Source organism: Dermacentor variabilis, chromosome 5 (assembly GCF_050947875.1).
Source record: "Dermacentor variabilis isolate Ectoservices chromosome 5, ASM5094787v1, whole genome shotgun sequence".
Lineage (NCBI taxonomy): Eukaryota > Metazoa > Arthropoda > Arachnida > Ixodida > Ixodidae > Dermacentor > Dermacentor variabilis.
The window spans coordinates 78,464,741-78,480,332 of NC_134572.1; the positions used below are offsets into that span (position 1 = coordinate 78,464,741).

At 44.9% G+C, this 15,592-nt stretch overlaps 1 protein-coding gene across 1 annotated transcript; it reads right to left on the reverse strand.

The window, feature by feature from the left end:
* On the reverse strand, nucleotides 1-11,692 carry LOC142582839 (uncharacterized). Its single transcript, XM_075692911.1, has 6 exons — nucleotides 11,475-11,692; nucleotides 9,515-9,606; nucleotides 6,692-6,864; nucleotides 2,901-2,959; nucleotides 1,822-1,887; nucleotides 1-168 (listed from the first exon to the last, which is right to left on the reverse strand). The coding sequence occupies exons 2-6, from the start codon at nucleotides 9,602-9,604 to the stop codon at nucleotides 44-46; spliced, it is 513 nt and encodes a 170-aa protein (XP_075549026.1). The 5' UTR covers nucleotides 9,605-9,606; nucleotides 11,475-11,692; the 3' UTR covers nucleotides 1-43.
* Nucleotides 11,693-15,592: the final 3,900 nt, after the last annotated feature.

Sequence of the window (15,592 nt, forward strand, 5' to 3'; positions counted from 1 at the left end):
TGCCATATGCCCCGACCGTATACCGTCAATGCATAAAAATGCTTTATTGCGCAGTATTTTGCAGACTGCACGGATCGGTGCAGACGATTTTCCGCAAGGCATGTGCGTTCTCGCACGTCGCGCTGGTGTCGTAGATCTTGAAGCTTTCGTCTCCGGTCGAGGTGTCAACTGCAAGCGGACAAGGAAGATAGCGACTAGGTAAGCAAAGTTTGAAAATAACCAAAAGCGTAAGCTTATTCTCGGCGTGCTATGTTCTCTAAACGGCGCAGGCACTGGGATGGCATGCATTTAATAGAAAATACATATGTCATTTCTAAAGTCAGGTGGATGGGCGCAACATAGTGTTCGCTAATCAGCGGCTTCGAGGGGTTTCGGCGCTAAGTTGTGCCTTCGCGTGCAGACTATGTAGCACCCTGCACACTCATTTGTCCTGTGGCACGCAAGCACTCGCAAACCACCAGCTGATAAACGAGATTATACTACAATGCGAAGGGATTAACAGCAGAGTATATGATTGCGTTAGCTGTTCGTCTGCCTCATTGTCAAAAAAAGAAAGATATCCGATTTCTTCGTCCGCACGTACTTTCTCTGGGTTGTGCTGTTTTCAAGTGCGATAAAGTATACTTCAGTCAATAAATATTTCCTTGCATATATTTCAGGCACGTGCAATAAACCTTCAGTTGTTGGTAGCATCATGATTCCATTTTGCTGTCGTCCTGTGTGCTTCGAGCCAAGCGAGCCTTTGCAGCCAGTGACTGCGTACTCTTGGCGTCTGAGAAACACACTCACGAAAATGCGAAATCAATGGCAGTTCTCCACAAAGCACTGTTTTCATTGAATACCACTAAACTTGATTTTTAACGCTAAATTATAATCCTAGATTCTCACTTTCTTTTCCACAGATATCAGCCAGACGTTGCATATCGCATTGCTTGTTAGCAAGCAACACAGTGTCGTCCGCATAAAACAAACCCGGAAGCTGCTGCCCTATTATGGTGCCCGCCTGTTTGTATAAGACATTAAACCCGATATTCCTTCCCTCGAGCGCCCTTTCCATCCTAACCATGTAAATAATAAACAGAGTGGAAAGGGGTCATCCATGTCTCAGTCCCTCTGTGATATCGCCTTTCTTCTCCCTCCTGATCCCTTCCAATTCCGCAAAAACGATGTTTTCTCGGTTAATCTACCTCAAAGCCTGTATAGAGGCGTTGTCTATACCTTCGCCTTCCAGAATATCCCGCTCGCATCCGCGGATGCGTGGAGGCAAGCGCCATCTGGGGGTGTTGCAAGAAACCCAGCGGCGCACGCCGCACTCGTCTTCCGCTGTGATTGGTCGAGTTTTTGCCCACGGACGTGACAAATGCATTGGGGGGGGGGGGGAGGGGGGGAGGTGAGCATACAGCTACGCTGTAGAACTTCGGAAGCTTCACTGTGCATTTGTCACCACTGTAAACTGAAGACACAGCTTTCGGCAATATAGGTACATGGTTAGATCACGTATTCAAACCCGGTCATTTACTGCTGCTCTGGCTCTGTTTCGATCTGCAGTAGAAGGGATAGAGTTATGATTCAGTTATCATCTCAAGTTTCATCGAAGGCACTGGCTTAATGGAAGAGGATAAGCTCAATTCGTAACGTATTAGCCTATGATCCCCTCGAAACGTCAGCTGGTTGCCATTTCTATTCACGAACAAGTGAGTTGTATTTATGAGTGTATAAATTAAAAGCAAAGTTAAACCAGCCCGTTCAGACAAAGGGGGCAAGTTTCCACTGGTAACTTATAAAATAACTGGAACATTATCCGCGCTTCAAGCCGCTTACCATGCTTGAAGAAATAGGCTTTTCCGTTGTGCGGCGCCTCGAGAAGGTAAAGATTCACATTCTTTCCTGTAAGTGACAACAAAAACAAAAGCTTAGTAATGCACACTGTCAATTTACTAGGTAATCAAGCGAACGTTAGTCAAGTTGTTAAAAGAAAGCAAAAATAAAAACAATTATCACGATTTAGAAGTAAATGCGAGAAAACTGTGTTAGCATTACATCGCACCTCTTCGAGCACCCGGATCCCCGATTTAAACCGCTTGCACCACCTCTCGAAACACACACACACACATACACACGCATATATTTATATATATATATATATATATATATATATATATATATATATATATATATATATATATATGTATATATATATATATATATATATATATATATATATAAACGCGTTAAAAACGAGGTTCAAGGTGCAAACATACGACATACGCTGTTCGGTGCACCAACGAAGTGCAGCCGGTCCAACAATTCCGCAGGTCTTATATCCTGCACCATGTTTCTTTTTCTTCTTTTTCCTCTTTTTTCTGTTTTTTTTTTTTCTTTTTTTGTCGGGGCATTTAGTTTATCACTAAGGTCACACACATCAGTGCAATGTGTATAGTGCTCAGGCGACCTGCTGTACCATTGCAACACTGACTCAACGCTCCTTAAGACTTCACCTTCTATAAACGTTTTATCATCCAGTCGATTCGAAATAATACGTTGTGTGCCCAAGGGGAAACATTGGCTGAGAAGCGGTTTGATAGCCGCCTCAGATATTCACATGGCGCAAGCACTGAGTCAGCCGTTCCGATGAAATGGCAATATGACTTAGTGAAGGCGATTCTGAGTAATAGTTTACGGACCGTTATCGCTTTGCATCGTGAGATATTGGGCGGTAGCCGTAAACATAATGACGGATTGAGGACGTAATTGCCTTAGGCTTTGCCAAGAAAAGAACGTTGTTGAAAAGCGCGCTTCTATGCTAGCGCTGGAAGCAGCATCGCCAGGATTATAAATACAGCGAAAAATTCCCAGAAACATTCGCAGAGCTACAGCGTGCGCGCGCAGTACCGACTTACCACCTGCGGCTAGTATGGCGTAGTCCTTCTGTGGCGCGTACTCCGCAGATGCGTGAAACCTGCGGAAATAGAAATAAATGGTGTACAGCTTTTAACGCGAAATACCTCACCCTTAAAAAAAATGGTTGATGAGGTTTTCGCAACGCGGTTCTCTTTGTCCGCTTCGCAGTAAAAACGAGATAAAATGTTCGATTGCGGTATTGTTTTCATTCCATGTTTTTTACGCTGACGTAGTTTAAAAAAGACAATACGTTCGACAATTTTCAATTGCCGATGTAACGGCACATTCCCAAGCTTGTAAATTCTTCAAAATGAATATTCTACAGCCAACCCATGGCACATGACGAAGCTTTTGCAACAAGCAACGTGCCTCAAAACATTGTTCGTAATATCCCGAGTTTAATTACTTCGCTTGTGCAGCCACCCGCGTCGCTCGTGCTCATGACGTTGGAATGCAAAAAGAGACCGTAGGCAAAACGCCGTCCCCCATGAAGAGTCGAGGCACACCGAAGCCAATTAGCGAGCTGCCTGCAGGCGCGCTAAAAAGGCGCTCAAATAATAGGAACGAGTATAACGCACGTGGGGAGAGATATTGTTAGAGGATTGCCGCCCCTATAGTTGTCCGGATAGGCGACCTCATAACCGATGCCTTAGTGGCTACTTTTGCATCGTGCCACTAGGTTTTTAACTTCCATCATACGTTTCTTTTAAACACGGCGCCTAATTCAACAAATGTTTTCGTTCGTAGTGCTTTTTCTTTTCTATTCCTTTTTTTTTCGTTGGCATACCGCCTTCGCTAATAAGTTGAACATCACAATTTGCTGGCACATGCGATTATCAACTGTTCTAGCATGATAACTTTTTTTTGTATATACGGCCCGCGTTTTGAGAACGCAAATGTAAGGGAATGCTGCAGTCATCCATGTCGAGAGTCGAACCCATGACTTTTCCATTTCAAGACAGACGATCAGCCGACAAAGCCGTCACTTTGCTAGCCGCCGTATTCACAAACAGACTGCGCATTGAATATTTTAATCGACTCCACCGCGTCGACTCTCGACTTGAGAAGCTGCTGAGCTGCAGTCTTGCTCCTACGTCGAGTAGTTGCTTGAACAAACACAGTTTTACACCAATGCAGCGACGCCGGGAGCCAACTGGGCTGGTATTCGCAAAGCAGTTCTTGCGCCATAGAACGATTCGTAAGAACGAGAGCCGACCAATCCCAATAGCGAGCATATAATTACGAATGGCGACCGGCCAAGAACCGGCAGTTCTTACAAACAAAAAGCTTCGTGAAATTGGTCACTCGTTGCAAAATTTTCTACAAAGCGAAGCGTTGTGACGAAACGTGACTCAAGACACCTACTGCCATCCGCCCATTGTCTGCCATCCACTTTGCTGTGCATACCTATATAGTAAAAACGTCGACTCACAGCATAGAAAAAAAAAACAAGAAACTTGCTAGTAAATGTTGCGTTAACGGCATGAAGAGTGACAAGGAATAAATGTTAAACGTAAAGTTGGAGATGCAGAAACCGCATACGGGATAGGTGCAACTGGCAGAAAACGAGTGATTAATATATGCCAAAGACAAACGAATCAAATTGGAAATGTGTTAAGATAATTCAAAGGGCAGTTCACTTCTGTTAGAAACCAGCTAAAGGCATTTGAGAGAAAGTTGTTATTGGAGAGAAAAAAAACTGACTCGCCATCCAAGCCCTGCGTCCAGCGAAGCTGTTGCAAAACCACCACTACAGCGGCTGAGGGGGGTATTGATGGCTCCGGTGCTTGTTTTGAGCTTGTTCTTTATTGAAACTTACGCTGTTCTGCACGTTGTATGCGTGACCCTAATGAATGTATACACTGTTCGCTTCACTTTGCTGTGTGCTTATAGGCTCTCCATTACTAGGGGTATGTACCACTGCACGTTTTCTTGCTTAGAGGGTTATGAGCCATTGCTGATGATGAGAATTTTTGTTCATAAATGGACACTTAAAATGCGGACCACCGCGAGGCTAACAGCTTCGTTGTAAAATTTACCGATGGCGACTATACGGATCTGGCGTGTGAAGATAGCACGGAAACCCTAGGAAATATATTTTGTTACGATGTTTCAGTATCCATCCAGATGTACATGCGGATGAAGTTGCCTTGCCGGAGTCCTTGGGCTTTAAGAATAAGAGAGGAAAGTTAAAACGAATTTGTGATGGGAGGAGAATAGGGAAATACGGTTGGAGTATTCGTGGCGTCCGACCAAGTAATACACAGGCATAATGAAAAAGCCTATGTTCTTAAATGGTAATAATGTTATATCGGGTTCGATGGTCTGTTAGCACGAAACTATGGGCCTTGAGGACCGACAATAGGCACCAAATAAAAGTAAAAATTATGAGCTTGCTGGTTTCTGCCACCATGCCGTTTCAAAGGGGATGCTCACTTATACATCCATCCATTTATTGTGTCGAGGAAGAGCGTCGAACGGAGAGAGAGATGAAAAGGAAATGCAGGGAGGTTAACCTAATATTAGTCTCCAGTTTGGTACCCTACACTGGAGTTGGGAGACAGGGGCTAGAAAGAGGACAGAAAAGAAAGGGTTAAAATAAAGTGCACACACAGAGACACACACACGAAGGGCGCTCAAGTTAGAGACGTTCACAAAAGCCGGTAGATCGCAAGAAGCGCAGTAGTGTTTGCACGGGCTTCTTCTGTGACGTTAGCTCTTGTCGATAGTGTAGAATTCCTTCTTCAGAAAGTGGTCGGTTGTTCAGCTGGTTGAATGGAGGAACATTATGCAATATAGGGGGTAAGTCGCTCGACGATGAAGAAAGACAGCAATGAAAGTGTAAAATGGCAAGCAATTACGCATTCAGCCGAATCAAAGAAAGAAGAAGACTGCGATAATAATTTCCTGATGGTGAGTAAAGTTGAAACAAATGAATCTATATGACATAAAAAAAGACATCAACGGCGATGAGCATGGAAAAAATGTATTATCGAGGATCTAGAAAAGAAATTTTGATGCTTAATCTCTCAGACACTGGTGGCGTTTTCTTTTTCTTCTTTTTGTAATTTTTGCATGTCGACGCACTTTTATCACAGGTAAAAAACCTGCGAGGAATAAGTCTGAGGCCTCAATTATACTTCGGTGTTACTAGTCTGAGGCCTTGATTACTCTTGACCTTTTACAGTTCCAGTGGCGAGCGCATGAGTGCACCAACTCTACCACAACAGATGCATGCTTGCGCATCCATTAGATTACGCTCCCAATTGTTACTTTCCTCTTACTGGCGAAGCCATCCATATTTATCTAATAACGCTGCAAGCCTGTCCAGATACGTACTATCACACTGGAATGAGATGCAAACAAGGGCAAATACAGATAAAGAAAAACACTTCTTGCGCTTGATTATTTAATAACTGCTTGAAATTGTAATGTATGATCGTTCACTGTAGCGGGTCGCTAAGAGCGCTCACGCCTGCATGGCATAGGCCACTGTGAATGAATTTACTTAAGCGTCGTACCAAACAGCGAATGTCGAAAGTAAATTCCCCCTTCTATTTCGTTTTCCTTGTGTCCCGCGTTTCATTCCGGCCGTGGTATAGCGCACAAAGATGCGCTTCATTTCATTCGAAATCGTTGCCAACCGACTGAAGCCCCTTACTTCTTAATTACGGGAACAGCGCGACTCGGAGAAACAGCTTCAGCGGGCGAGTCTATTACAGCGTTCTTTATGCGATGTAACCGCACCCGCCCCTTGAAAGCTCGTCAGACAGGAGAGGTGTGCACTCACGTCGTTTTGCCTTCGCTGCCGGGCAAGCTGAAGGAGACGATGCAGTCGACCTTGTTGGGGTCGGAAAGGCCCCGACCACTCCACGAGACGCTCAGCTTGACGGCCGACGGGTCCTCCAGGCTGCTGCCGTTGCGGTAGCACTGGTACGTGGTCAGTGGATCCTTGCGTACAATCTGCGCACATTAAAGCAGGACGTGGGGGAAAAAAGAAAACCCGACGGCATAAAACAAGACGTGGCATCACATATGACACTCCAACACAACCCAATTTTTGATTGGACTGATTGCTAATTTAACTGCTGATTGGTTCTGCCCCTTGTAACCTTACAGTTTTCCAACTAGGCATCCTTGTGAAACCATGCATGATGTCCCAGCCATCCTACATCACGTCTAAAAAAATTAAAGAGAGATGGGCCATTATACGCGAAGATAGCCAAATTCATATTGTTCGCAGTCCAGTAGAGTAGCCGCCAGTAATTCTTTTTGGTGCCATTCAATTTAGTAGTTCATTGCAAATAGCTATTTTTCAATTACATGCACTAAATGACTTGCTGTCAATAGAGAAATGGCAGGAAAGTGAAAGAAACTTCAAACTGACATGTTTTCAGCCAGGTACTTTCTGCCCATTTATTCTTCCGAAGAAAGAAAGCCCGCGAAAAATGAAAAACTCGACGTGACCAACCGTGAGGCCACATCAAAAGGCAGCGCGTTCAAAAAAGGCGTCGCGCTGTCATGACCAATATATATATATATATATATATATATATATATATATATATATATATATATATATTCTTTTACCATTATTGCACAGCGCATTTTCTAGTGTTCGCTAATTTTACACCTGAGCCTTCAAGCTTGCAGTGTTGAAAGACAGACGGCGCGCTGCGCCCAATTTTTTTAAACGATTATATTGGAATTCGGGACACCAACAAACACCACCTAACCCGATTGTTTACTGCAAACCAAGAGGCCTTATTTATGTAAGAAAAAAAAATTTCTTCGTCAAGAACTAGTGACATAGCCACCAAATGGAGCTGTAGTAATGCTTTTTTTTTTTTGCCGCCATATTTTGTGGTAATCAGCGTGGTATGTCTCTTATTATGAACGCAACAAAAATTGTCGTAATCTAGACGCATAGTTGTGTAGAAAAACTACAACAGGAATTAACTTTAAATTCAGTGTGTGCACTGAGTGTCAGGAAAATCAGGGTCCAACATAAATTTGAAACAATTGTTTTTTTTTATTTTCGCAACTCGTAGTAAAACCAACATTCTTTTACAAACGACTATTTCCAAAATACTTCAGCCACTTTAATATTATAAGTAGGCCACGATATTGTCGGCAAATTTGTGCAATACAACAGCAGGTCATATTATGCAAAATGGCTTGTTACTCTTTGAAGTAGTGGCTTGGCGCAAAAAAAACCACGGACACAAGGAAGACAGACAAGGACAAGCGCTACTCACAACTGTTAAACTGTGTAAGAATAGAGATAGATGTGTGAGTGAGCCTTCCATCACATTACTGGATGCCGAATTTAACTTCTTGCGCAACCGCCTTTGATGTGCATGTACCGGCTTCTCTTTTGCTTGGTAGGCGCATGCGTGACAACAGGATATATATATATATATATATATATATATATATATATATATATATATATATATATATATATATATATATATATATATATATATATATATATATATATGCACTATCCTTCCTTCGATTAAACAGTTGTGAGTAGCGCCGCTTGTCCTTGTCTGTCTTCCTTGTGTCCGTGATTTTTTTGCGCTAAGCCACTACTTCAAATATGGACGACCAACTAGCCCAACAGTCAACTCTTCTAGGCTTGTTACTCGCCCTGAGCTGTTAATTTTCTGCGCACCACTTATCTATTTCACTGGTAGTCCTCACACAATGCTCTTCACATCGCTGTTGTCACCATCGAAGGAACTTTGAATTTTTTTGAGGTCATACTGCGCCACTTCGTAGCGACATAGGCGAACTGATTCTGTAAACTCTGGACGAGCGTGTTCTGATTAAGTGCTTTGCGTCGGGCTTACGTCACTGACTCTGAAAAGAAGTGCGGCCAAAAAATTACCTAAGATTGTTCAAGCGCATTGACAACGAGAACAAGCCAGTGTATATGCACACTTGTTTTCGTTATCAGGGCGTTTAAACGATCCTAAGTATTATGCCTCACCGAGATGACCGAACGTCAACGCTTGTGGCCTAGCAATCTACAAAAATCGAAAAATACACAAAGACGAAATGCAATAACACATTCGGGAGGAGCATCCGCCGTGGTAGCTTAGTGGACATGTGGAGTTTCGCTGCTAAGCTCAAGCTGGCCGCGCGGGCGCATTCCCAGGAAGGGGGGGGGGGGGAGGACAGGTAGAAGTGGGGGAGAAGGGGGGAATGCAGAAGTGCTCGTGTACTCACATCTATTTAGGTGCGTGTTAAAAACCCCAGGATGGTCCAAATTAATCCGACGTCCTCCACTACGGCGTGCCTCATAATGAAATCGTGGTTATGGCACGTAAAACGCCAGAATTTCGTTTCAATTCTAACACACAGAAGGGGTACAAAAATACCTCGGTACCTACTAAAGCAGAGGACGTTGGGTCACTTGCGTACGCATTCGATGCGATGATCGTGGCCGTCCGATGAAAACGCACTAGGTCTAGTGGTCGTGGAGAGATATTTACGCAGCCAGTCGCGTCTTTTGGGTTTCCGCTAGTCAAGTTACGCCAATTGATCAGCCGAAAGCTTGCCTGATACGAATGTGGGTTGTTCGTGAAGCTGTCTGGTAGCGTACCTCAAAGAAATCCTTCAAGGGCGAGCAGAACACACCGCTTGATGCCAGGAGGACAAGCAGGGCACAGAATGATGATTTCGTCGATGTCATGACTGCAAAGGAGGCCCGAAAAAGAAAAGAACCGACAGAAACGCAACACTTATTTCTACTGTTACCACACCAAGTCATTTGGGAGAGTAACAGCCTTAATTTTAGTCACCTTGACCGCTTTCTTACGTTCAACTTGTGTAACACGAAATGAGGACGCCACCTCGTTTACCCATTCAACATTTTCGCATCTGAGGAAATGCGAGCGGCACCCAGCACTTGAGACTGGTCGGGTTCGTTGGTGATGGGTGCGGGAGGGAGTAAGGAACGTGACACGCGGACGACCCGGTACGTTACCTTGTGTGCATTTTCTGCTTTTAACGCACAGTCGAGTTTCGCCGTCGTTTCCCACCAAGTTCCCTACAGTAGCTTACATGACACAAGCTTGATTCATTGGTGGTGAACCGAACACAGAGGGAAAATTAAAGGAAAAGTGACTGCCCAAGGCTGTTTCGCAGCCGTGTTCAAAGATTTAATCTATATGTCCGAATGTGAAAGTAAGAAAACAGTTTGCTCTTCCTTGCTTTTATTATTTGTTTTTTCTTCTTTGCTACACAGTCTTTCTAAAGATATTCGTACCTGCACTTCAACGTGCACTAAAAATTGTCAACACTTTGCGCCTATGTACTGAACTCTTAAATCATCACGAAATGGTACGCCCGCCGTGTGCAAGGATAAACATTTCCCTCAATTATCTTGTAAGATAAAATAACCAGTTACCTTTCTTCGAATGGCAGACATATGCATGCCCTGGGTGCTCCACACTATTCTAATAGAGGTCAGAATGGCAAAGAGTTTCGCTGCCTCTTGCAAGCCAGAATGCCTTCGGGTACCTGGCATATGCACGGTGATATGGCATTTCAAAAATTCTGACGTAAACTTGGTCCAAGTTGTTCGAGCAACAGCCGGTAGTTTGAATCTCACTAAACGCCATAAATCCTTGAGTGTATGCATAGAACTGTGAGGCGATGAAGCGTGTCCAGCGGTGGCGCACTTTCCCTCCTCGGCAGTCATCTACGCCGTTGTCCAGTCACATGCTGCATTTCAGCAAAATATGTTAAACCAACATGGTCTTATAATAATAACGCGTACAATCAAGAATACTTATTCAGCGCCATCTTGGCGCCCCATATGGTATCACTGCAGGACCATTGGCTCTCTGAATTCGATTTTGATTTGGTTCATTTCACAGCATCAAGTACACAAAAAAATTCACCTTTAAGTGACCATAACGGAGAAAAGCTACGTTTCAGCAGCTCGACTAGCCCCGCCACCCCCAGAACACAAAGGCAAGACAAAGGTAACCAGTCCCGTCTATTACCCACGCCCTGGGGCAACCGCTCCCACCCGCTAGTTGAAAATTCGTGAGTCTGCTCACTGCGTCTAACCGTCTTCAGACCTCAACTCCCTTTATTATTCCTTTTTGGTATCGACTTTCTTAGGTTTACAGAAAGCGCAGCGTATTCTAGACGTCACCACGTCTTGATCAAGAACTCCACTTAATCTTGACGGAACGGAAGACCTAATCTTTTATGCTCTAACGCCGCATCTGCATAGACAAGAGCCTCGGTCCGGGTCATGACAGGCCACATGCTGCCCTCTAGCGTGCATCGCAAGCTCACGGCACACGGAAGTTTTTATGCCTGTCTCTCTTTTCGTGTCTGCGTTCCGTCCTCACGATCATAATTTCGCTGTTCGTACTAAGCAACATGTAATCGTGCATTAAACTATGTAACCCCCGCTTGTCCTGAAAGTAACTCCGACGTGGTTTTCGTCGCGCAGGTTTGCAGCATTTCACACAGTTTACGTCGACTTCTTCACTTGCCGTTACGGATTGCACCTTCACCGTGCAATAAGCGAAGGATGGACTCACCTGGGCGATGTGTTGGTGCTCAAACAGGCGTCCTTGCTGCGGGCGCTTCGGTTTCGGTCTGGCGAGTGGCATTCTCCAGCCGCCGACGCTTATCACCGAGGTGTCCGTTTCGTTTTTCTTGTTCCCACCTGACGGTTGGGCGTTCCTCGCAAATGCATACAACACGAACTCGCATATTTTTCGATGGAGAAGAGACGCGGCCGAGGCTGGGTGTGTATCTTTTCCAGGAAGCAGCCCCGCCAACACCGGACCAAGGCCGCACCTTCTTGCGCTCGAGAGAGATTTCATTCGCCGACGACTCGCTTCGTGCACTGTACAAAGACGGTCGGTCCTCCTCCCTCCCTGCTGTTTGCATTTGTTTATCGCCTGTATAAGAACTCTATGAGGGTCAGTTAGAACGAGAGTGGAGGTAATACCACATTTACTCGGGCACTGCGCTTCCAGTAAACAAATGGCTGGCATCAACGTTCACGATTGGCTGTTCAAGCTTATCACGGCTCGCGTTCGCAGAGAAGTTCTTTAGCTAGAATTGTTCGTAACAGCAAATTCAGCGAATATAATACTAAATACGTCTTTAGTGAAGGTGGCCGGCTGATAAAAAAGCACAGTTACGAATGAAGGGCCCGATTTTCGAAGCCTTCCGTTTGTCAGAACTTTTCCTGACTGGTGCGCTGACTTCGAAAATGATATGTTCGCTGCCAATATTGGGCCGTATTCTTTCTTCAGACTCACAACTAAGGTAAGTACTTTTTGTAAATTGTGGCGGAACAGCTTTATGAAATTCACAAAAGCTTTCGTTCATATGTGCATTTTGCCATCGGCCAGCTGCGGCGGCTAGTATATCTGACATCGCCGCTGGCTGGCATCTATTACAAACAGTTTTAGCATAAGATTTTTTTTTGTATATGAGTGCCCAGATTTTTAAACGCTCAGGAGCGCCGACGAAGGGAACCATCTTTAAAATAAACTTCGGCGTGACAGCAAATGTTCTAGTATAACATTATAACCGCATTCCCTGCCATCCTCGTTGTTCACGCCAAGCAATAGCTACGGGTATAACTTTCTTTCTTTGTTGAAGTGCGAAATTTTCTTCAGGCCCAAGCATGCTGACAAGGGCTCGTATTCGCAAAGAGCCCCTACGCTATAATTATTCGTGAGAAAAAACTTCAGCTAATCCTGACGCTGAACATATCATTAGCGAAGGTAGCCCATCAATGACGAAGTGAACTTACGAACGAAAAGCTTTGTGGATTCGGCCCCAGAATCCATAGAACAAACTGCTCAGCCGTGCGTGCGGTCCCCGCTCCGCGCAACTGTATTCCCGAATGCGCGCTCAAGTAAACAATAGAAGTCTGTAAATCTGTAGTTCTGCTATATTTCTTTTTCTGCCAGCTGTCGATGACACAACTGACAGTTGGCGTCGATGCAAGTATAAATAATTCAGGAGGACGAAACCAGTGGAGGCAATCAGCTGTTAAAACATAAATTTTCCAATTACGACGGCTCACGCATTCGTAAATTAACCTCTCGGTCTCGTTTTCCTGAATTATTTATCCTTGCAGGAACGCCAGCTGCGGCTGTGTCACAGAGAGGCAGAAAGCAAAAAAGGTCGCAGATTTTAGCGATTCCTTTCGACTATGAAGACAGTTACTGCGACAGCCGAATTCTACTACATTGAAAACCGCAATATTGTTTTCACTTGCCTGCAGTTTTCCTCGAATAATTATGCTCACCCACTACGTGAGAATGACAAAGAAGTTAGCGGTTTCTAATCCAGAAGTGGATGTTTCTAGGCTAGTCGGTGGATATTGCGCAGCCGACCATAAATTTTTATGATCGCTTAGCGCAATCAAGGGCGCTCCCCTTGTCCCTTTCCGTCCTTCCTTGTTTGCGCTGAGCGATCATAAACATTTATGGTCTGCTGAGCTAGCGTTTGCATGCACTCAGACCTTGAAGTAATTGTCCGGTACTGATGTCGCACGATAACGCAAGATATCGATAATGTGAGAATCTAAATTCTCATCGGGTCCGATATCTTGCGCTATTACGCAAAATATCGTGGGATTTCGAGCTGCCCGTGGACTCTGAGACCGGCGGCGTCTGTACGTGTATTTCGGAGGCCCAAGTCAGCAATACTGTAAGGGGTTTGTACCCCGTGACGACGTGCCATTTGATCTGTTTTGACTGAGGGGGCTGCATAGCTTGTGGAAAACAAATGCAGAAGCACTGCGTTAATCAAAAATACATTTCCGTCAGATTATTAGGCATTTCGAGCAAGTTTATGATCAAGATTATCGTCAGCCGGATTGGTATCGCCTTTCGATTAAGTGTTTAGCTTCTTCTTTCTAGATTTTAGTGCGATGGAGGGGGGAGGGGGGGCGGGGTTGCTTTGTATTATGTTAATTTTATTTGTAGATACTGCTCGCTATTCTTTCATTGATTAGGATTATTTGGTGTGATTATCTGGCGCGACTATCTTGTGCTTGCAATACTGTAAATAGTTCCTGTAACGTGCACCATTTTTGCTCTCTGTGATAAATACCATGACAAAAAGAAAAAAAAAGGTTTCGCGATAGCGCTGTGGCGAGCGCGCCCGACTAAACAAATGCACATTTCTGCAGTGACATGGGCTCGAATTCCACTGGTGTCGGCTGTGGACGAGGTTTCCTTTTTCTCCGCCTTACGGCGATGGTAAAGCGGAAGGAGAGGAGGTGGCCTGACGACGACAGAGTAACGTTCAACCCTTCGGGCGTCGTCAGCGTAACGGAATGGAAAGACGGACAAGGCAAATCCAGTTTCGAGCACTCAGCTGCTGTCGCAGTAAAATTGAATAAAAAGGGGGGGGGGGGCGAGGTTGGCAGGACAAATGGTGTACACACGACTGGCCGTTGTCGGGCGCTCCACGGTGCTCTGACTGCGAGCGTTACAATTAGGCTGGTCTAAATTGTGTGCTCGGAGCACATTCGGCTGGTCCTTTCAGGGCGCCACGCTCCCGCCCAGAGTGCTCGGAGGCGCTCTCACTTTCAACATGGAAGCGTGACCGAGATCCGACAGAGACTCGATCACGTGGTCACACCGATTGCTCTGGTAGCAGATGGGGCAGCGTTTCTCCGGCTTCAACCTCCGCATCGCTGCAAACAGAGTTTGACTGCGATAGGAATCGACCGAATGTATGCCATAAATATACCAGGCTTACCACCCTGTACGCGAGTGTAATGGGGAAGGAGTTAGCGGAGTAAAAGGTCGAAGAGGAGTGTGCTTGCCATACAGTGTGAAGTTAAAAGCCTCCAATTCACACTCACATAGGGAAAAAAATGAAAACAAAAATGAGAAACAACCTCCAGCAGTCCTGGCCGTGTATTCTGACTTTGGTGAAATCACGCAATATCGAAGTTAATGCTGCGGGCAGAAGTAACGGACCTCCCAACATTTTGCAAACCGCAATTCGCCATGACTGGACCGAACTGTTACCGTTTGTCGCTCAGCGCATCCACAAATAGTGACGATGGCATTTTTTGCTAGCTGATGTAAAAATGAAAATCAATGTCGTCCTGGATGGTCCAATACTTTTGCTCAACAGAACAACTTAAATCACAGAACTCCGCAATGAAATTCTACTGCGACTTCGTAGGCTTCGCGGTATCCACATAGCACTATGAATGCGCTCTGCTCACCTCGGAATACTTAGAGTTGTATCAGTGTAACTGCGCCAGTTGCCTTATATGAGTATAATCTCAGCATAATTGAACTGTCTACACCACGAAGGCGAATACATCACGGCACATGTGGAACGCTATGGCGCTACGTGAGTAGATTATGCCTGAAATAAGTTCCACCTCGACTACGTAAAGCTAGTAAACCTGTTGTATAATTCTATTGCAAGAACGCTGACACCTGTAGTTCGATCCCACAACGGTGCAAAAAAAAAATAATAAACTGGGAGTATTTTTCCCCCGAGTTCTGTTGCGCACCTTGGCAATCTACCAGCAATGGTCACATATAGAATTTCCAGTCACACTCATCAGTAATAAATGCGCATTCATTTTGGCATACGTTGCCTTACAAAGGATTTCGCCAGTTCGTGACGTCTGGAAAGGCCTGGCTTTGTCGAGCTATGC